Source organism: Onychomys torridus, chromosome 23 (assembly GCF_903995425.1).
Source record: "Onychomys torridus chromosome 23, mOncTor1.1, whole genome shotgun sequence".
Lineage (NCBI taxonomy): Eukaryota > Metazoa > Chordata > Mammalia > Rodentia > Cricetidae > Onychomys > Onychomys torridus.
In genome coordinates, this window is record NC_050465.1 from 34,900,637 (window position 1) to 34,924,247 (window position 23,611).

General features: G+C 45.5%; 1 protein-coding gene across 8 annotated transcripts in view; it reads left to right on the forward strand.

Moving 5' to 3' along the window:
* Positions 1–23,611, forward strand: part of Myo1b (myosin IB) — a 174,415-nt gene that overhangs the window by 112,378 nt on the left and 38,426 nt on the right. For all 8 annotated transcript variants that reach the window (XM_036172931.1, XM_036172926.1, XM_036172929.1 and 5 more), the window contains 6 exons: positions 5,840–5,938; positions 7,459–7,562; positions 8,972–9,119; positions 9,375–9,493; positions 14,800–14,886; positions 15,997–16,062. In XM_036172931.1, coding sequence (XP_036028824.1) covers positions 5,840–5,938; positions 7,459–7,562; positions 8,972–9,119; positions 9,375–9,493; positions 14,800–14,886; positions 15,997–16,062 — 623 coding nt within the window. The remainder of the gene's footprint in view (positions 1–5,839; positions 5,939–7,458; positions 7,563–8,971; positions 9,120–9,374; positions 9,494–14,799; positions 14,887–15,996; positions 16,063–23,611) is intronic.

Sequence of the window (23,611 nt, forward strand, 5' to 3'; positions counted from 1 at the left end):
TTAATATAGTTCCTAATGTTGTGGTGACCCCCTCAACCATAAAATTATTTTTGTGCTACTTCATAACTGTAATGCTACTGTTGTGAATCGTAATGTAAATATTTTTGGAGATAGAGGCTTGCCAAATGGGTCGTGACCCACAGGTAAGAATCATGACTATAGAGGAATCAATCCTTGGTAGCTGGTAAATCTTTAACCCCCAGTAAATAGTATCTGCTTTTAATGTGCCTTCTTTAGACACAAATCATTAAAAAGTTAGGATAGAATGTTATCTTGTTTGTAAAACTAGGCTGGGTTTATTCACATTTTGATCATTTTCTCTATGTGCGTATGTGGTGTGTGTGTGTGTGTGTGTGTGTGTGTGTGTGTGTGTGTGTCAGTAGTCACCCTCAACTGGCCTCCACCTTACTCATTGATACAGTGTCTCTCAATTTCACCAACATGGCTAGTCTTGCTTGTCAGCGGGGGGGGGGGGCTTCTGCCGCCTTAGATAAAATTACAAGCATCCAGCTGTGCCCACCAGCTCTTCCGTGAGTCCTGGGTACCAGTCTCCAGTATTCACATTTTTAAAAGGGTAGTATTGATTTAAAATTTATGCCCTAATAGGGAGGTAAACCTACGTTCATATTTAGGATTTTCCAGTGAAAATATTAAATTCTGCTCAGTAATTCCTAGTTATTGGGTAGCTGGAGGGGAGGTGTAGTAATTGTCTAAGACAGGAAGAAAAATGGTTAAAATCTTAATAGTACTGACAGTTAATTATAAGCAGGCCCGTTTGCTGCAACGATGAGGCATAAGTCCATTAGATACAAGTCTGAGATGTTCTCCAGCGGTCATCTTTGGACCACCGAGGGACGGTGTGGGGTCTCTGGGGCAGTCACATTCTGAGTCATGGGCTTGCAGTATTATCCTGGCTGGTAAAAAGAGACAGATGAGTCTTCACAGGCCTTCATCAAGAACTTGACCGCTTATTTGTTTCCTTTTTTTTAAAATACTCTTTATTGACCTAACTGTAATGGCAACCTCTGGTAAGAATTTAATTTTTTTCCTTAACTTCTAAACATCTCATGGTTTGGATGGACAGTTACAAATAAAACCTTTCCCTCCTGTCCATCTGGGCAGTGACTGGAAGGGAGGGACTCCAAGCACTTTAGTAGGGGTGAGGGGACACCGAGGACAGTGGAGGTGAGGGACCTCTGAGGACAGTGGGGGTGAGGGGACACCGAGGACAGTGGGGGTGAGGGGACACCGAGGACAGTGGGGGTGAGGGGACACCGAGGACAGTGGGGGTGAGGGACACCGAGGACAGTGGGGGTGAGGGACACTGAGGACAGTGGGGATGAGGGGACACCGAGGACAGTGGAGGTGAGGGGACACCGAGGATAGTGGAGGTGAGGGACCTCTGAGGACAGTGGGGGTGAGGGGACACCAAGGACAGTGGGGGTGAGGGGACACCAAGGACAGTGGGGGTGAGGGACACTGAGGACAGTGGAGGTGAGGGGACACCGAGGACAGTGGGGGTGAGGGGACACCGAGGACAGTGGGGGTGAGGGACACTGAGGACAGTGGGGATGAGGGGACACCGAGGACAGTGGAGGTGAGGGGACACCGAGGATAGTGGGGGTGAGGGGACACCAAGGACAGTGGGGGTGAGGGGACACCAAGGACAGTGGGGGGTGAGGGGACACCAAGGACAGTGGGGGTGAGGGACACCGAGGACAGTGGAGGTGAGGGGACACCGAGGGACAGTGGGGGTGAGGGGACACCGAAGACAGTGGAGGTGAGGGACTACTGAGGACAGTGGAGGTGAGGGACACTGAGGACAGTGGAGGTGAGGGGACACCGAGGACAGTGGAGGTGAGGGACTACTGAGGACAGTGGAGGTGAGGGGACACCGAGGACAGTGGGGGTGAGGGGACACTGAGGACAGTGGGGGTGAGGGACACCGAGGACAGTGGAGGTGAGGGGACACCAAGGACAGTGGAGGTGAGGGGACACCGAGGACAGTGGGGGTGAGGGACACCGAGGACAGTGGAGGTGAGGGGACACCGAGGACAGTGGAGGTGAGGGACTACTGAGGACAGTACCAACAGCGTCTACCTTTCCATTCAGGGCTGCTGCTTTTCCTGGGAGAGAGATGGTGTATAAAACAACATTTTTCCCAGACTATCTAATCCATTCATTTTGCCCCAGGGTAATGCGAGTTTTTGTTTTCTTCTTCCCAACCCTTCCATTCTTTTTACTCATTTTAATTCTCTTGCCTGTTTTAAAGAGCCTTCATCTTCCAGTGAGTGCAATCATGGATGCTTGCCTTGGAAAAGTGATCTAAGAGGTGGGCAGGCAGGCACATGTATGTACATCTTGGGAATTAGCTGGTTACATTTCAAAAGTAGAAAGCCCCTCAAGTGAAGACCGGGTTATTTTGTTAGTAATCAGTTGGTGATGGCTGTTGGGGGGGGGGGGCAAGTTCTGGTCCAGGGTTTCTTTGTCCCTATTCCTGTATGGCTTAATAAGTTTATCTCTTTAGAATGTGAATTTATGTTGAATGTTTCATCTTGAGATGCAGCTGCATCAGGCTGTCTGGAGATTCTCACATGTCAGCTGCACCAAAGATCTGGCATCTAGTCACAACTCCTCTAGATCTCCCCAACAGAGACCCAGCCAGGGCCCTTCGCAGAAGCTCCACAGGCGGAGAAGAGCTTTGCCGGGGTTTCTGCTTCCGCTTCATTCAGGGCACATTTAAGTAAATTACCGTGGTCAGGTGAGAAGTCCCTACAGTGAAATGAGTTTATAGTCTCTGCTTTGAGTAATTATTTGATATGGCTTCATGCTGTTTGATTATGTTGGTGCATGCACATTTAGCACAAAACACCAACAGGGAATGGTTTCATGTGTTAGTGAATTATTTGAGGGCAAACATCTTCTCTAATTACTTTTCTACCTGGAAGCTTATGACTTCCAAGAAAAGTCATAAAGAACCTGAACTAGGCTCTGGGGTAATAGAGTAAGCATTGTAAGTAGTAAAACCTTCAACTGCTTTGTAATAAAAGCTTCCTCATTTTGTGAGAGAGCTGCTTAGTGAATTCATGGATTTCCTATAAAGTCCGGCATTTTCCAAACGCTTCGGCGTTTTACATCCACCACCCCACTCCACCCTCGAAAGATTACAGAGCCTAACTAAACATGAACTCCAGTAACCAAAGCTCTGGGTTCAAGTTCTTGTTAGTGTGGAATGAGCCTCATTTTTCTCATCTATAAAGTGGAGGTGACAGAGTCAACCTCAGAGGGGACAGTCAGGGCTTCGTATGCTCAGAAATGCAAAGGGGGTTGAAATCCTGCCTCTACTTCCCTGTTGTACCTTTCCTTTTAAACACATGCTATGAGTCATGTTTGAATATGGTTATCATTACTTACTAACCGGATCAATACATTTGTGGGTCAAGAAGTCCATTCAGTCAACATTCTTAGTCACATTGTTGGCCTTTAACTCACTGATGGGAACTGCCATGAATCCCACAGCCATTGCAGAATCTGACAGCCCTGTGCCTCTACATTCACAGCCACTGAACATTTTCAAAGGGGCCAAATGCCAGGCCAGGTAGTGTGTTGCAGTTGCACATCACGGCCCGTGTGTCACGTGCTTTCTGAAGGTATTCTTTTATGTCTTGAAGCATGGGAAATGATTTAAACGTTTGTCTCCATGACTAAGGTGCCACCGTTACTGTTAGGCGAGGAGCCGGCTTGGGAGGTGCCCAGCGCTTATGGGGTGTGGCAGGGCTTTTAGGGGTCTGAAAAAGCCTGGAGTTTACTCTGCCTTCTTCGTCCTCACTTTTTCTGTCACGCATGTGTCATGGTGCCCGTGTAGCGGTCAGAAGATTCTGGGTGTTGGTCCTCGCTTTTGTTTGAGGCGGGGCGTCACAGTCACTGATGCAGTCCCAGGCAGCTGACTCATGGGACTTGGGGGGTTCTCCTGGCACAGACACGCCCTGCCACATCTTGGTTTTACTTGGATTCTGGATATCTGAACTCTGGTCCACGTACATGCTCAGCAAGGGCTCCACCCGCTGAACCATCTCCCCGACCGTCCACCTTCTCATCTCACCCCAAAAGATGGTTGTGCTGGTTTGTGTGGCGCAGTCACTGACACGTGCGACTCCCCAGCCAAGAGGAAGAAGGCCTTCGTGTTCGCTGGTTCCCCAAGAGTTCCTGGTGCTCCGTGGGTGGTGATTCCACGGAAGGAATTTGTGTGTGAATGGACAAAGCAGAATACAGCCCTTGTTTGTATTTCTCTTGTGGTCAGTTGCTTCCTCCTAGGCGCGGGGATTTCCTTGGAGGATTAGCTCCTCTGTGAGGAATCTGCCCCGGCCTCTTTGTTCCCAGAGTTGTACAGTACTGTTAGAGGGTCTTTTCGAAGCTTGGGCACTTGGGAGGTAAAACCATACTGTATTTCTACCTATTTCTCTTTCTGTGCTCATGTATATGTGTTAATTGTGTGGATTTCACTTCTTTAGAGATGGGGACTATTATATGCTGCTTTACACCTGAGTTGTGTTGATTTGTGTTTTCGCTTTTTACCCCCTCTCTCTTCCTCCCTAAATGTCAAGTTTTTACTATTCGTCACCACAGTTTGGGGACATCACATTCTCCCGAGTCTTGTGACAGCTGTAGATGAACATAAAATATCTGCAGTATCTCATTTCTAGTGGTTTTTTGTTTTTTGTGCTTAAATATTTTGTTCTTTTTCTAGTTGGCTTAGTATAGGTCTTACATTCCATCTCTTCATTCTTATAAACAACCTAATGTATTTAGAACACTCTAGATTTCCCATTTACTGTGGCTACATTGTTAAATTCTCCCCACCCTGCATCCTCAAAATGATTTTATAGATGCTACAAATACAAATGAAGAACATCAATGAACATTCCTCAGGAGCCTTCCTTTTAACCTCACGCCCAGTTAAATAACATTTGGGTTTCTGTGTGTTTAGGACACAGTGTATCGGCAATATTAGTAAAGAGAACCAGTGGTGTAGAATGTCATTGCCACAGTGCTTTATAAATTTATAAATTTATAAGGATGCATTTTAAAGTTAGCTCTTGCCAGCAGAGCTCAGACACTCTTTGTGTCTCTGGTGAGGGGTTAGCAGGACTCCAGGCAGGAGGAGACTGCTGTCTGTGGTTCTGTCTCAGGGACTCATTTCTGGGTCAAAGTGTGAAAACTTGATGAGACCTGAAGTCTAAGAGACGAAAAAGTATCTGGCGTCCTAAAATGTTGATGCTCTAGAAAACCCACTCTGATTCTTCCAAAAGGTGAAGTGCATATGTGGAGCCTGGAAGCCACGCCTTATCAAATGGTCTGATCTCAGATCCAGGTTCCAGCCATGCCCCTGCCTGGGTGCTCAGCTGTGTGATGATGCCTACTAAAACAAGACACTGTCCAAGGAGCACTGACACACAGAAGCTGGCAGCTTGTTTTGTAACATTATAATTACTATGGAATCTGAACGGATGCACTTTGTTGCTTACATGTGTAACATTACATTATATGGCTTTAATATGACCACTAAAAACTTGAGAAGGCATTGGTGGTGCACACCTTTAATCCCAGCACTTGGGAAGCAGAGGCAGAGGCAGGCGGATCTCTGTGAGTTCAAGGCCAGCCTGGTCCACAGAGTGAGATCCAGGACAGGCTCCAAAGCTACACAGAGAAACCCTGTCTTGAAAAACCAAAATAAATAAATGAATGAATGAATGAATGAATGAATGAATGAATAAAAAATGAATAAATAAATAAAATAAAATAAACTACAGTTTAATTTTCTTCATTTTTTTCCTTTTAGATCTTTTGGAGAAATCTCGTGTTGTTAAGCAGCCAAGAGGTGAAAGAAACTTCCATGTGTTCTATCAGCTGCTGTCTGGAGCCTCCGAGGAGCTGCTCCGTAAGTCCGTGTCTCCGTTTGCTTCTTATGCTGCAGCGTCTTCTGAAGCATTCTCCACAGCCACGCTCTCCGCATGTTTCCCCCGCCGACACTTTGTTCTGTTTGCTTCTGCCTCACCCCAGCATTTCTTTATAGTTCTGTATCTCTCAAGGGACCGAGCCATACACCTCAGATGTGGCAGGGGAGCCTTACGGTGGGGAAGGGCCTCTCACAAATGTAAAATCAAAACGAGGACTAGTGCTTAAGGAGAGAAAATTGGCAGTGTGAGAATTTTATATGAGAATTTTCTAAATGAGGATTTAAAAACCACGGGGAATGGGATGGGCCAGATGGCTCAGTGGGTAAAGGCACTTGCCTCCAAGCCTGATGACCTGAGTTTCATCTCCTGGACTCAACATGGTTTAAAGAAAGAGCCAACTCCCACGTGTTGTCCTGACCTCTACACCCTTACCATGATACAAAGGCATGTATATACATACATGCACTCACACATGTACAGTAAACAAATTAGTGTAATAATTTTTAAAGTCAGAGGGAAGATGTTGGCAGCCATACAAGAGTTAACAATCTGACTTTCAATTCTGTTAGAGAGTTAATACAAGTTCGCAAGGAAATTATGCAGTAGCTATCAGACCCCATCAAACCGCTCAAAGAGGAAAAGCTAGGAAAAGTCGGTCACACTCAGGGAGACACGCTCTGCTCGTTACTTAGTTCTGTGACTACATCCTTTAGGAAGAAGCCAGGTAGGGGCAGGAAGGTTGGTTTGGCTCAGGGTTCCAGGGGTCCAGGGGCCACAGGTGACAGCAGCATTCACACTTGTAGTAGTGGACACGCTGTGTCTGGGCAGCCAGCAGCACAGTGAGGTGAACACTGGTGTTCACAGGCTCACTCTGGGCCCCGTGGATGGTGCCACCCACATAGCCAGTGTGTCCGCTCTCTGTTAAGCCTCTCTCAAAACACCTAGAGGTGTCTTAGGTCATCTAAATTCAGTTGACAATGAAAATTAATCCTCATCACCATGCTCTCTAATAATCAACAAATGCACACTCAAACACACCGAATTACCCACTAGGTATATATTAGCAAACACATGAAAAGGAAAATCAAGGAGGATTGTTCTGATATCTAGACCCGCAATCTACTGATCTAACGAGTGCCTGTGAGGGCCAGTAGCGTCCTCCAAAGAATCACAGAACGATCAGTCTACACCCTGTCTTACCACCTCTTGAGATATATCATAACAATTTGTAGGAGTCCAAAGCCAATTTATATGAGTGACATTTTCCACTCCCTTGTGTTTAGCCATCCTACATTACAATATTTTCCAGTAATAATAAATGTGCAACAGTAACAAAAGTGTGTTTAGGAGAACACTGCTATTGATCTTTGTGCATCAGTTCTTTATTATTGATGTGTTACATAATATGAAAGTCATTTTCTCTGAAGGGTAAAAAGTGCAGTTGGGAAGAAGAATACATTTATTAAAGTAACGTATCAATTTGTATTGCATGACTCCACAGACAAGCTTAAGCTCAAGCGGGATTTCAGCAGATACAACTATCTGAGTCTGGACTCGGCCAAAGTTAATGGGGTGGATGACGCTGCCAATTTCAGAACTGTCAGGGTAAGAAGTGTCTTCATTGCATTTTAAAGTGGGTAACCCCACACTGCTTAGCCAGAACCGCTTCCAGTTCAGTTTTCTCTGCGTTACAATCCACGCTCCCCCAGGTTAGACGCATCCAAGAATTCATTATGTTTTTATTAGTTTGGTTTTGCACCAGCTCAACAGGCACACAAGTTTGTGAAGGCCATGTTTACTAGAATGTGCTGTCTGACCATGTGTAGAAAGGAGCCTGCATCTATTGCTCTGAGCTTGACTCTGTGTGTTGAAATCCCAAGTATCTCTATAGCCAAAGTTAATTCCCACATATAAAAACTGCTCTTGGGTCCTGTTAAAGCCGAAAGTATTTTTAGGTATAAAATCCTGTTTTTACGCAGATTGAGAAAACGATGTAGGCATCAGAAGAATCCAAGTTCCTCACTCATTAGCAAAGAAGCCGACTTTTGCATAATTCTCTGTTTTCTGTCTCTGAGTGGCTTGCACTTGCAGAATTACTCCCATTATGACATTATGGTAACTGGGATTTACTTCCAAATGAGGCAGCTGGGGCTCTGGGGAAGAGCGGGGAGATCACTTTACAGATGAAGCGAGATTGGCACCCCATAATTGTTGAGGCTTAATGAGGAAGGTGTGGGGGCCTTTACTTGTTCTTGCTGCTCGTGTGTGTGCGTGAAAGTTTCCGTCACAAAAAGTGTACATGACTCTCACTGCTGGGTAAACTGGCGGCACACACAGAGAGACCAGTGCCAGCTCTTCTCAGGAAGGAAGCACTTGTCCGTCAGCGTGCCCTGGTGTAGGAACGCCCGCATATGGAAGCAATAGTCTGGACAGGATTTTGTTTTCAGACTGCAGTCCAAGGCCAGCTCTGTAACCACTTTGCCCGGCACATAGTTGGCACTCAGGGCACATTTGTGAATGAATGCGTGTCCCTTGCACCCTTGGGGGCGCTTCACCTTTGCACGCCAGTGTTTTCCACATCTGTGAAGTAAGCTAGGCAGTTTCCGTGGCTGGAGGGTGTAGGAACATCTTGTTTGGTTCTCTTTCTAGAAGCAGAAGCCTGTGTGAAAAAAACAAACAAACAAAAAAAACAAAAAAGAAAACCCCCGACATCTATGGAAACCAGCTGGTTGATTTGAAATGGGGGGAGGGGGCTGAGGCTCAGCTCTCAGCCTCTTCTGTGTACACAGCTCTGCCATTAAGTGTGCCTGGTGCCTGGAAGGCTCTCAAGTCACAGTTTGGAACCACTGAGCAAGATAATTGTTTTGTGCATTGCATTTTTTTTTTTTTACTCCAGAAATAAATCTGTAATAGTAGCTGTTAAATTTTATTATCTGTTAAAATGAGCAAACAGAACAACAAAACAAGAACAGGTACAGAGCCGTAGAAAGAAAACAGGTGCTTCTCTCTCCCAGAACGCCATGCAGATTGTGGGCTTTATGGACCACGAAGCCGAGGCTGTCCTGGAGGTAGTGGCTGCCGTTTTGAAACTGGGGAACATCGAGTTCAAGCCCGAATCACGAGTGAATGGGCTGGATGAAAGCAAAATCAAAGATAAAAATGGTAAGGGGGGGGGCAGCTCGGCTTAGGGAACTGTCTCTGAACTGATGCCCAGTTTCTCATCTAGAAAGCAGACCTGGGGCTTCTCATCGGTCTGAAAAATCTTAGTTGGTGAAACTAGACTGAAATGCCATCACCGTGAGGTTTTCCCGCTTCCGACTCATGCGTGTGTCTGTACTGAGTGTGGTGTAGAAAGAACAGCTGATAGTGATCAGGAGTAGCTCACGGTTGTACCTCTCTTGCTCTGTTCCCCAACAGAGTTGAAAGAAATTTGTGAATTGACCAGCATTGATCAGTTGGTCCTGGAAAGAGCGTTCAGTTTCCGAACAGTTGAAGCGAAGCAGGAGAAAGTTTCTACCACACTGAATGTGGCTCAGGTGGGTAAACTGTAACATGCAGAAGAAACGTTTTCTCCAGTGGTGAGATCTTTATGTGCAATGGTGTCTTGCCCACAGTTAACCATGTGGTCAGGCTGTATTCCGAATACTGTTGTAGGCATTGAAACACGAAGGAAAATTAAACAGATAAGGGTCCCCATCCTAAGCGAGGTGAAGATTAAGGTGGTGGGGGGGGGGGTGTTGGATAGTAGTAGATGCAGTAAGTAATCTAGCAAGCAGCAGATGCTCAGTACAATGGCAGAGAAAGAGTAGAACAGAATAAGAAAGATGGATGTCCGTAGGGACAGGAAGGAAGGTCGTTCTGACTGAAAGTGAGCTGCGGACTGACCGCACAGAGCATCCTGCAGAGATGGGGATGATCTGCCTCATGTTTCACAGGGTCCTTCTGCTGGATGTGAAGAGCAGAGCCCCGGAGAGACAGAGAAAAGAAGGGCAGTTGGGTAGGGCACTCACTAATCCAGAGCCAGATGGCTGTACTGGAACCAGAGCCTGTGACCTTTCTCAACCTGCTTTGAAAGCCGAGGCTACAGAATTGCCGGCGTTTTAATGCAGTGTAAGAGGAGTGAAGGCTGACTGATTCAGTGTTGTAGGAGAAGAGAGTAGGTAGACAGGAGAAGCCCAGACGGTCAAACTGGACTCTTTGTCCCATGATGTACTCCCACTGTGCCACTGAAGTCTTCTGAAGACACAAATCTGAGTCGCTTCTGCAGATATGTGTACGATGTAAGCACACTCAAGAGGCATCTGGAGGCCCTTGTGGGCCTTTGTTCTGTGAGTCTGACATTTTTTTTCTACCAGTCACTGCTGATCTGGGCAGGAATTAAATGGCTAATTCAGGACTTCTCTCTCAGGTCTGCTTCCTTTACTCACCTGCATCCTCTGGTCTCAGCCTCCTTGCAGCCGGCCGTCAGCCACTGTAGACCGCAGGGCAGAGCTCATCCAGACCTTCTGTTCCTCTCCCGCCACTTTCTTTGTATTTCCGTGGCTGTGGAGGTGCTTTGCCCTATGGAGATTTGGATTGTGGCCGCCCTTCCCCGACTGGAACCCGGCTGCTCTTTTCCTGTAAATGGTGGTCTCTGCCTTCACATCTCTCAGAGTCAGCTGACTCACTGACTGCATGGAGAAGATGCAGAAGCAGGTGGCGCACAAGCCCCAGCTGACCTTTACTGGAGACACTGAGACTAAGCAGAGCTTTGTGGAGAGACAGGGGTTAGATAAGAAAGAATGGACAAGAGGAACGCAGGTTTGGAGCCCATGTGCCGATCCTGGTCAGCCAGCCTTGGCTCCAGCTTTAGTCAGGATTCACAACATGACTGAGAGGGTCGGGTTGGGCCCAGAGAATGTGTGCAGTGGGGTCTCAGACCTGGACACGCATCATAGTTACCTGGGTGGCTTCCTTGTTTGTTTGTTTGGCTATACCTCCCGAGGGGTGGGTTCTGTGGTTTGTCTGATACAAGGCTGGCTGGCTCATTCATTCATTCAGCCATGTCCCCCGAGGGGTGGGTTCTGATACAGGCAGAGGTGCAGTATCACATTTGAGACCCATCAGATTTGGGCAGCAGCCAGAGAAGTTGTCCTGTATGAAGCGAAGCCATGAAAAAGCCCGTGTTTCAGAGGCCGTGGAAATATGTGGCTTTGGGACCCACTTCTGTGGTGTTTTCCTCTTGCATTTTATTTGTCCTCTACAGAAAGCAGACCAGTTGCTCTTGTTGGTAAGGTTGGTTGCGTGACCTCTTATCATTAGGCAACACTCCCCCATGTCTTTTAACCCTTTGTCATGAAACATTTGGCTGGAGCCCCCTGGGCTCTGGGCAGCTCGGCGGGGACCGCTGCTGTTCGGTGTGGCCGGGGCATCTGGTAGGTTTCTGTTGGAGGGAGTCTGGTGTTAGCCTTTGCTCACAGCTTCAGCCTTGGGCTCCAGGAGCATCTTTATTGCCTTCCTGCTTTGTTTTCTCCCAAAGCATTTGGACCTTTCTACAGACGTGAAAACTAAGACTGAGATAATGGAAGGGGCAGAGTCTGGTCCAGGGTCTCCCAGATAATTCTCTCATTAGCCTCGAGAACCCTCTGTAATCTGACCCTCCCTGCGTGACTTATCTCAGTTAGCTGCGGCAGGATTTATTTTTACTTGGTGTCTTTCCTTTGCTTGCCCATTATCCATATGCCATTGCTCGTTCCTTCTGCCCGTCTATAGGGTTCACATGATTGTACTCTACCCAAAGAGATTTCCCTGATTAAACAGGCTCCTAGCCCCCCCCCCCCCCTGACCTCTTCTTTCTCTGTACTCTGGCTCTTCCCTGCCCTCTGATTGGGTCTTGACGTTTATGTGATCTCTGCTCTGCTGCAGGCCCCCATCTGTGTCCCCCCTTATTAACACTTCCCATCCCAGGCCATGCTTGATATTCGCCATCTCTGGGAGTAGATTCCACAGGGTTTTCCTCCGTGAGCATCAGGGACTGCAGAAAAGCCTAACATTTTCACAGTGTGCTCAGGGTCTGGTGTGGTGAATCATCAGTCTCCATGTTTCCCCTCATTTCCATGCGCCACAGTAGTGATCCTTGGGTGGGAACCAGCGTTCCTACTCGAGTGCTCTGCTTTCTAGGTCAATAGTGTAGAGAGCACGTGGTTTGATTCAGTTCCAGAAGTCTGGGATGTCAGAGTAGCAGTCCATGGCGCCAGGTACAGCTTCATAAGCAGGTTTTTATTTGAGCACTGGATAGTTTGACTTTTATTTTAATTGCTTTTAAATTTAGAGTTTGCATGCTTTTAACCTAGAATCCATCTTCCAGCTCTGCAGACCCCCCCCCAGCTTCCTGTTCATTTTGTCATAGTCTAAAAGCATTTCAGTTTGCGACTTCTGAAACTGAGCGTGTGTTTGGAAGCTGCAAAGAGGAGAAACACTGGCTGCGACTTTCCCTTGAGGGCTTTAAAACAGCCAATTAAATATTAATACTTAAACTATTGGAAGGTGTTGTCACCCAGTTCCGCTGCACATCACAAGGGTGCTGCTTTGTCAGGTCAGAGGGTGGGTGACTTTAAGATGGGAAGGAAAGGATTATTTGCGAGAAGAAAAGAAAAGGATTAAGAAATGACCGTAATGGACACTGGTCATAGAAATGGATACCTGGGACATCCCAGTGAGACCGTGTACAGACTCCCCACGCTTCCAGGGCGCTCGAATCACATATTTTAGGAGAGAGAAACCCCACAGAAAGGGTGTTACACGGGGAGATGGGCAGCTAAACTCTCTTTGGCTGCGTACTATGTTTTAGTGACGAGGATTTCTACTGTGGGATCTCACTATGACCGTAGGGTCTCTCCTTTCCCCTCCCCCCCCCTCCTTCCCTCCCCTCCCCTCCCCTCCCTCCCCTGCCCTCCCCTCCCCTGCCCTCCCCTCCCCTGCCGTCCCCTCCCCTGCCCTCCCTCCCCTGCCCTCCCCTCCCCTCCCCTCCCCTCTCCTTCCCCTGCCCTCCCCTCCCTCCCCTGCCCTCCCCTCCCTTCCCCTCTCTCCTTCTCTTCCCTGTCTTCTCCCCTTTTCTCCCTTCCTTTCTCATTTCTTCTCGCTGCCTTCCTCCCCTCTCTCTGCAGCTTCTGGCAGGTTTTTTAGGTTGATTCCTTGCTCCTGATTTCGGTGGTCTCTGAGACCTGTGGGAAAGGGTTTAATATTGACTGGGAAGTGGAGTGGAGGAGGGTGGTGCTCTCTTCTCACCAAGCATGTGAGTGTGAATATTGCTACGCTTGCTACCAAAAAAAAAAAAAAAATAAAGCACCAAATATTCTACAGCCTAACAAGTGGTGCTCTTTATAACGTAAAAATGTACCGATTATTTTAACGATAATGCTTGACTCACGACAGAAGCTGTAGGGTACACACAAGTGGCAGGTGTTTTTTATAGGAGCGGCTTTTCCCTCCCAAGGACGGTTCTTCTCGGGCTGCTGACAGCCAGGCTGGCTTTAACACGTCATTCGTACATGGGTGTACACTCAGACCCATGGGCATTAGGTTCTCTCTTCAGAGTTGGCATTCTCCATCCAGCCTTTGGATTCTGGAGCATTAAGATAAACTGCATGAGTGTGTGTGTGTGTGTGTGTGTGTGTGTGTGTGTGTGTGATCTTCTGCTTGTGTCTCATCACTTTCAAATATAAGAATAAGCACATGAAAAGTACTTTACCTTCAGGAACTTACAAAAGCTCATTTTAGAAGGAATGTTCAAAGTTGAATGAAAACCTCGCATTTGAAACCGATAGACATTCTGAACGTTACATTCCTACTTGCTCGTAGTTCAGGAATTTTTAAACTTATTGATCCGGGGTCTGGAGGGGAAAGAGCGTGGCAGCGCTGCAGATGTGGTCAGAGGCTAGGGCGCAGCTCGCCTCTCGTCCCCCATGTGGGTCCGGGGATTAAACCCGGGCTGTTAGGCCTGGTGGCCATCTCATTGGCCCTAGTTAGGAATATTATATCTCTCCACTGCTCTTCTTAAGGCATCCTTCTCTTCTTCTAATCTTTTGAAATATTCTAAATATCCTTTCTAATTATTTTACCATTTATACTTCCTTCCTTCCTTCCTTCCTTCCTTCCTTCCTTCCTTTTTTCTTTCTTTCTTTCTTGTTTGGTTTTTTGTTTTTCGAGACAGGGTTTCTCTGTGTAGCTTTGGAGCCTGTCCTGGAACTGACTCTGTAGACCAGGCTGGCCTTGAACTCACAGAGATCCACCTGCCTCTGCCTCCCGAGTGCTGGGATTAAAGGCATGCGCCACCACTGCCTGGCCCTATACTTCTTTTTATGGCTTCAGTTGAAGAATTGGGTTTATAACTGAAGAAAAACTAGGTTTATTGATTGCTTGATTCCGAGCTATTTTATTTCCTTCCGTGTGTGTGTGAGGCGGGTGGTTACTGTATTGAGGATGCGGCTTATTCAGTTCCTTTCATATAGCAGTGTTTAGTTGCTTAATTCCACAGTAATTCTTCTGTAATAACGGTGTAATACATCTCTCTCATGAGGGTCTGCTTTCCTATTCTTGGTATGCACGCATGCTTTTTCATTGTTCTGTACCACTGGGAAAAACTTCCGTCATGTTTGGAACTAATTTCCTAGGGTGCAAAAATGTAGGCCTGGTGAAAAGTTTGCCTGATTCTCTTAAGGTTTGACTCCTCATCCAGTGTATCATAACAATTGCCCCGAGGAGAAGTTTGAAATAGCCTAGGTATTTTCAAAGCATTTAAGTTATTTTATAGAAATTAAGCATTGTGGTAGTTGTGTTGAGTTGTTCTTTTTCTTCTTAATAGGCTTATTATGCCCGTGACGCGCTGGCTAAAAACCTCTACAGCAGGCTGTTCTCATGGTTGGTGAACCGCATCAACGAAAGCATTAAGGTACTGAATCTCTTAAGACCCCCTTTGTAATAAGTAAATGGTAAAAAATTAATAAACAGTGTAAACATTGAAGAAGCTTAGTTCTGCAATCAAACAGTTGATTGCTACCTTCAAAGGTGATTCCTAAGGTGGGTTAATCTTGCATGAGTTGGGATTTGCCAAGGTTTTGTTTCTCTCCTGCTTTGCCAAGTTCTCTGGGCCTCACTGGTGACCAGGCGAGTGTGATGGTCTTCTCAGGCCTCACTGATGACCAGGTGAGTCTGATGGTCTTCTCAGGCCTCACTGGTGACCAGACCAGTCTGATGGTCTTCTCAGGCCTCACTGGTGACCAGACCAGTCTGATGGTCTTCTCAGGCCTCCCTGGTGACCAGACCAGTCTGATGGTCTTCTCAGGCCTCCCTGGTGACCCAGACCAGTCTGATGGTCTTCTCAGGCCTCCCTGGTGACCAGGTGAGTCTGATGGTCTTCTCAGGCCTCCCTGGTGACCAGGTGAGTCTGATGGTCTTCTCAGGCCTCCCTGGTGACCAGACCAGTCTGATGGTCTTCTCAGGCCTCCCTGGTGACCAGGTGAGTCTGATGGTCTTCTCAGGCCTCACTGGTGACCAGGTGAGTCTGATGGTCTTCTCAGGCCTCACTGGTGACCAGACCAGTCTGATGGTCTTCTCAGGCCTCACTGGTGACCAGACCAGCCTGATGGTCTTCTCAGGCCTCACTGGTGACCAGACCAGTCTGATGGTCTTCTGAGAACAGCTAACAGCATTCTGAGTAGTTACATGCACTTCACTGAAAAGATCACCTTTTCTTTTAGGTACTGATAGTTCTTCATTAAAGTGAGGGTGTTGGACTTGGACAGGGTGACTGTGAAAGCTTTGCTTGGTCAGAGTCAGTGACTGTCTGCTTAGGAAGGAAGCCACCCTGGGGCCTTTGGTGACTGCAAACATTATTGCCAAGTTTCTGAAGGATTCCACACCAGTACCCTTACCTAAGTTTTACCAGAACAACTAAGTCATTGTTCTAGTTCAAAGCAGATGTGCAGATCTGTGCTTCTCGGTTGCTCACAGGGTTCTATTACGCCTGCATTAACTTACTAATGTGAAATCATTTTTTAAGGCACAAACCAAAGTGAGGAAGAAGGTCATGGGTGTTCTGGACATTTATGGCTTTGAGATATTTGAGGTAAGATTTTTTTTTTTTAATTAGTACTACCATTATTAAAGTAGAATATTTAGAAATGAAGTCACATTGTATGGGCAATATGTAAATAACTGTATTTTATTTATATATGACTATATAATAGCTATACTTTGAATCTCCAAGTAAGCTCTGTTTAAGTATAGTCACAGATGTGTGTGTGAAAATGCATTTACATGGATGTGTGTGTATGTGTGTACATGCATTCACATGGGTGTGTGTGTGGCGGGGTGGGGGACATGCATTCACATGATATGTGTGTGTACACATGCATTCACATGGGTGTGTGTGTGTGTACATGCATTCACATGATGTGTGTGTGTGTGTGAACATGCATTCACATGGGGGGGTGTACATGCATTCATATGGTGTGTGTGTGTGTGTAAGTGTAAGTGCTGAGCCACCATTTGGAGACTTTATCAAAGTTGATTTTGAAATTTTTACTCGACAATGTGTCTGCCATGTTACATGGGCACTGGTGCCTGTGGCTGTCCAGTCATTTGTAGGTCGTTTGAAAAAATGAAGCATAAAAAATGCAGGTATGGGGAAGCCAGCTGCTTCTGTGACCTAAATAGAGCTGGCTACTTCTCCTGAGTCTCGGGGTCAGCACTGGGATTAGATACCTGCTTTGGTCTTACCCAGGCCACGTCCACTGTGATCCTACAGCAGTAAATGCCACAGCGGTTCAGGTGGTATCTGCAGAAGTTCAGAAGGAGCTGGCTTGCCCTAAATTACGTGATGAACATTATACATGTATATAGAATTTCCTAAATTTGACTTTCAGAAACAGTTTGGTTTAAGGAAATGAGTTTATTCGCCATCTCCTTCCTTAATTCTCGCCACAGTAATGGTTTGTGAACGTTAATTAACCAAGCTCTGCTTACAGTGACCTCCCAAAGAATGTACACACTCCAAAAAATTAAGATTGTAGGGTCACAGGGAAGTCACAAAAACATTCCTGTGTACTAACCCCATCAGTCATCAGGGATTCTGATAGTGGTCTTGTTTGTAGTGGTATATTCTCCCTCAATCAACCCCTAACAACTGTTTGTAACAACTTACCAAAGGCTAACACTGTTGTAACTGCCGTGTATGTTACCAGGTTTAATCTTCTAAACACCTTCATGAAAAACTGCTGTTCCCATTTCACAGATGACAAATTAAAGCCCTGAAGGTCAGGTAACCAAATAGCAGACACAGGTCCAGGTCCCTGACTTCCTGATATTTTCTTTGTTGCTCTTTTTTCTTGCTAAGGTTAAGACCAAGGCCAGTTAATTTCCTGCTTACTTTCCTCCCCAAACTCATGGGTTTCCTAATATTTGGAAATGTGGGAAAACCTAAATGCTGTTAATGAGCCTCCGGTTCCCTGTTTCCCTGATCTTACCATCATTCCCAGTTTCTGAGCATTCTGGGGACCCTCCCTAGATGGAGGTGTGCGTGCTGGCCCTGCCCTTATCTGAATGCTCAGCTGTTAGCACAGTTCCTGGTTGCTGATGCCTCTTAGGCTAAATCTTTAAAGGGAGCTTCAGGTCTTGTGTATATTCAGAAATCACTGTACTTAAATTAATTTTCCTTAGTAAAGTCTCAGATTACCTTCACTAAATAGGCAGGTGTCAAAACCATTCTTTACCATTGGCACGGGACAAGATCTCTTAGCTGGTATAGCCCTGATCTCAATTTAAATAGTTTTGTGAGTTGGCTGGGTGATAAACATAGATTTTTAATAGAAAAATTAGAAGAGAAGGATATAGTTAATGATGCTCCTAAAATTGAACATAGTGGTTTTACATTAATTTTGCAGAGAACAATTTATTGCTCATAAGCCAGTAGACATCCTCTTAGTGCCATGCCACACACTAGCCTTTGGTTGGCCTGAAATTTACTACATAGACCAGGTTGGCAATAGACTTGAGTTCATGGCAATCCTCCTGCTTCTGCCTCCCACATGGTGGGATTATAGGCACATGCCACCACACCTAATTGAAACTGTTTTGATGAGATAATGGAGTCATGTTGAGATGTCCAGTTCGCTTTATCCTCTATGGTGTCCTAAGATGTAATCAGTTTTAGAAAGCAGGTCCTAACAACTCTCAATGGAAACAGTATACCTCATAAACCATTTAAGACAACCATCATTTATTTATTGACTGCCCGATGTGAGCCGCGTACTAGAGGCAGAGATTCCCCTGTCTGCTTGGAATTTACCATCCGGCTTATGGTCTTGAAGGTCTGTTACTGCTGAAGATGAACACACCCTTTTAGAAGTCAGGAAACCAGATTGCACTGCTTTTTTAGAGTATGCTTGCTCTGTGCACCTAATCTTTAAACTTGGTCCTGGAGGAGGTATCTTCCAGCAATCCCTTATTTCAGGTTTTTCTCCACACCCTGGTGGACTTGCCTTCCGACCACAGGTCACAGCATTGCCTTTCCAGCACTGTTACAGCTCAAGACTCTGGTTATGAAGATGTATTTCCAAATGTTCCTCTTCTGAGGAATGCTCTACTTCAGAAACTCAGCTACACAGTGGAATTACCTGGGAGCTTTCAGGAATTCCTGTGTCCCGACCATGCTAGCAATCACATCAGAATCGCCAGCCTAGGACCTGGCAGCAGTGTTTCCACAGCTCCTGGTGACGCCAGTGTGTGGTCAAGGTTGAGCCCAAATGCTCTATGGACAATGGTCAGTGTGAGCCGAAGCTGCCTAGCACTCCTGGAGCTAATACAGTCCGTGTGCTCTTCACACAGATGTTTCTGCCGCAAGCAAGTCCAGTAAGGTCTAGCCACAGCAAATTGTTGGATGGCCAATGCCTTAAGTTCTTTTCCTGATGCTGTGATAAAATATCCTGACAAAAGCAACCTAAGAGAGAAAAAAGATTTATTTGGGTCACAATTCCAGGTTATAGGCCGTCATCGCTGAGAGGAAGTCAAGGCAGCAGCAGCTGGTCAGGACATCCACGGTCAAGAGCAGAGAACTGCTGCTCAGCTTGCTTTCTCTTAAACAGTTCAGAATCCCCTGCCTAGGGATGGCACCCCCACACACACAGTGGACAGGCCCTCCCGCACAGGGCAACCCAATATAGACAGTCTCTTATTGACTCTCCCTTCCTAGAAGATTCTACACTGTGTAAAGTGAACACTCAGAACTGACCATCAGAGCCATATAAAACCACTGAGTTCATTTTCTTCTCCATGGAATAGATGCTTTAAAAAAAAAAAAAAAAATTAAGCATAATTAACTCAGAAAACCAGAAATCCTCTTAAGAGGACAGGGATATATACAGTTTATTTTAAGTAAGGCCTTTATATAAAAGACTCCTTTTATGTGATGCATATAAATATAATAGATGCAGAGTGGATGAATGGATTTAAACAACAGGCTGGCAAGATGACTCAGCTGCTTGCTACTGAGAACTGGAGACCCGAGTTTTATCCCCAGCTGGCCTTAATTTGCAGAGTTCTACCTGCCTCTTTCTCCCAGTTGCCAGGATTGTGGGTGTGTCATACTGTACCAATGTGCTTTGTCTCCTATTCCCATTCTTAGTTCCTTGAGAGAAGTAAGATTTGTGCATTGTAATTAATGATTCTCTCTGTTTGCCTCACTAAACCTTCTCAGTTTAATCTCCAGCCATCTTGATTTTAATAACTTGTTTTTATTTTATAAACATGCATTTGGAGGCATTCAGAATGAAAATTTGGCTGGATAATTTTAGATATTTTTATCTAAAATTTTATCTATTTAAAATTTGAATTTTACAATTCAGAATTGTAAAAAAAATTTTTTTTTCCTATCAATAAATTATTCCCATGCCTATCCCAGGTAGTAGCCTATGCTTTCTTGGATCCTCGGCAATATTATAACACATGGAGATGTCAGCATCGACACAGAAAGCCTGCTAGTTAGGAATTTAAGAACACCACAAGCTGATGTAGGAGTCAGTGTGAACAAAGTATTCAGAAATCTGTATCAGTGAAAATGAGTGTCTCCATATTTTCTACCCAGGTCAAAATAACGGAGTGTAAGTAGAACTCTGCCTTGGTTCTTCTGTCAAAAATGACTACTGGAAATAAGGGTCCTGCTTTCTAGAACACTCTGGGTTTCACTTTAAAAGCAGACAGTAAGGTCCAGAATATTTCCTAAATTGTCCAATTCTGCCTCAGTGACTCCACTGCCGGTCGCCATGGAAGCGCTTTTCAGCTGAGCTGGTTGAAGCCTTTCATGGAGGGAAATGGGAGCGTTAAGCCTTGGGATGATGACACATGGGTTTGTCCACCAAACAGTTAGTGCTAGAGGGTGAATAAGTTTGCCTTGCTGGCTGCATGTGATCTGTTGTCAGTTTGGAAAACAGATTAGTGCAACGTAGATAAAGAAAGGTAAAGCTGAATTACAATTCACAGAGGGAAACATTGTAGCGGTACATCCTGGTAGAACAGGGAACCCGCTTTCCAAAGGGAGACAAGGTATCCAGATGCTCCACACAGTTAAGTTCAGACATTGTTTTAACTGAGAGTCTGGTCTTTGATTTCTGAAACATTTTTATAATCTGTCCATTAAGGAATGAGTGGGCTGACCAGGGAGGAGGGGCCGGATATGACCAAAATGCCTCGTGCAGAATTCTCAAAGAACGAAAAAGGGAGGGATGGGGAGAATAAGTGCTATTACTTAAAAAAATTAAATTACATTCAAAAGAAAGTTAAGCAATGTGAACTTTTCCTTCGGGCTTATCTGACAGGAAGTTGTTAAAACTGGCAGTTAGTTCACTGGGAAATGTAATTAAACATTAACGTTCACTGGAACATGGAGGCAGCACTGGCTGGTAATGTCACATCCTGTGCAGCTGAAATGCTCTCGTCCAGGCAAAGGGCTCGCTAGTTTAATTGTACGTCTTGCCCTATCTACTTCCTTGATAACAAACCTCGTGTAGTAAAAGTACAATGAGTCACATGGAACAGTCGCTCCAGCTGGAACAGCCTGACGCGTGCCCCGGAGTGGGGCAGCCTGGCGAGTGTGTCGCGTGGTAACAGAACCTGTTTTCTAATTAGTTCTGGCTGTGCTCATTACCTTCTGTCCTAGCTTCCCACTGTCCTGGAGAACCTGTAATTGAGGAAGGAGATGAAATAGGTTTAAAAATGAAAATGGTGACTCTGGATTATTTGTGAATGTGGTGGGTTTTTAAAAACCCCACCATATTAGCTTTTAAAAGTTACAATTTAGTTAAAAAATATTTAAGAGACTAAGAATAACACTTTTTCTTAAAGTTTACCATATTTGATATCTACCTAGAAAAAAAACATTATGTATTTAAAGGGAAATTTGTTACTCAATTTTGTAAATGTTTAGAAGGATGAATATGTTATTTATTAAGCAGCGTAGTGGTATTCATTAAGAGGCGCTGTTTACTGTGTGAGAAAAGCCATGAGGTACCACAAAACCCGCTATGAGTTTATTGAGGGAAGGGAACAGAAGGGATGTGCTTAGGTCTATGGAAAGATCACGCGGGAAGAGGGGAGGGGTAGATGGAACCCGCTTTTTATAGATTACCCCTGCACATGTGCATATGGGCTTACGTAGCCACGCCATGCATGCACATAGATTGTGTGGCCACGCTGCACACAGATTATGGAGGACACAAGGCCTTGGGATGACTAAGCCTCTTGGCTGGACAGCACACATAGCTGAGGGAGTGGTTAGGAATTCTAACAGAATAACTAATGTTAAATGTTTTTCTTACACATTTTGAGGGATTTTTTTTTTTCCTGATGTTCACTTTTAAAAAAATTAGTTACTGCTTTGAAGCCTGTTTCTTGGCCTGGTGGCTTTAAACAATGGTTGTGGCTAAGTACATTACCCTCTTCTATCAAGATGACGTTATACCTGGGGCCTGCCAGAGGCTCTCCGACAAGGATGTCATTGCAAGGATGCATTTACAGTGGTGCCATCTCTATCCCAGGGTCTCTAAAATGCACGAATGCTATGGGTTTATCTGTAAATGAGTCATTTCATTTGTTACACTTTCATTGTATGTAAATATGAAACCTCATCTAATACATTCCATCCAAATGCCGAATGTCTGGCTTCAGATGGGAGGACAGACTGTAAGAAACATTGACAGTGTACATAATTAGTGGCACTCTTTATTTGAACAAATCATGGTCTTTGTGTTCCAACTGCCTGGTGTCCAGAATATAATGTTCACCTGCAAAATACACCATCTCCCATCCTTCATACATGGGGTATGAAGTTGTCTCTTGTATATACCTCTTTATTTTTTATAAAGAGTACAACTTTTTAAAAAATACACAGTTGCCTTTAGAAGTATAAGATTTCCTGCCGGGCTGTGGTGGTGCACGCCTTTAATCCCAGCACTCAGGAGGCAGAGGCAGGCGGATCTCTGTGAGTTCAAGGCTACAGAGTGAGTTCCAGGACAGGCTCCAAAACTACACAGAGAAACCCTGTTTTGGGGGAAAAAAAAAAAAAGTACAAGATTTCCTAGCTGTCTCTGTTGCAAAGGAGAATGTAAACAGCCCAATATCTCTGGACACATCTTCCAAAATCATGCCTGTGGAACGGTCATGGTTGGTGCCTGGGAGGAGAAAGCAGCTCTGACTCCTGCTGAGAGCATGACCAACTCAACTCAGAGTCTAGAAGACTTCTGTAAGAAGGCCTAGAGTTTAAAGCAGTAGTTTGTTCTCCTTAAACACAGCAGGTGCTTACTGTGCCCCGGTGCAGCTGGTGCACACTGGGAAGCAGCTTGAACCATCCATCCGGGTCCCTGCGTCCCCACAGCTGTCTGTGCAGGGCAGAGGATGTTCTAAGCTTTCCTCTAGGGGATCAGTTGATTAAAAACCTGAATGCACTTGTTTGAATACATTCCTGAATGTTTAAACTTGATCCCTCACTCAGGCTTTATGTATAGGTGTGGGTAAGACAGTAAAGAAAACTGGCAGAGGGAGGGAGGGAGGGAGGGAGGGAGGGAGGGAGGGAGGGAGGGAGGGAGGGAGAGATGGAGGGAGGGAGGGAGGGAGGGAGGGAGGGAGGGAGGGAGGGAGCTCAAGTCATGGAGGCAGCTCCTTCCCTGGAGACTTTATTCATGAGACTGGCATGTGGGACGCTGACTGCTCACAGTTGCCCTGTAAGAGTATCGACTAGATGCTTGTTGTTGTTGGGGTCATTGAGATTCTGTGATGATTTCTAGACTTGCTTTGGATATTTTATAAGGGGGGGGGGACCCACATTTGAAAACCTTACATTAACCTGTAGAAATGGAGAAATGTGTCAGAATGGTACACATTAGAATTATTTAATTGTTACCAGGCCCCACCCTCCCTCCCTCTCTCCATTTCCTCTTTCCTTTCCCTGTGGGCTTTTACTTAAAATTTTTCAAGTTTTAATTGTGTCCAAGAAGTTCTGTTTCTTCCCAAATTCGAACAGTGTCAACAACTTAAACTTATACCACAAGATACATACATTATTAGCCTTCAGTTGGGGCAGTAATTATTGCCCTGGCCATGATGTGTTTTGGAGGATGTAGAATCCA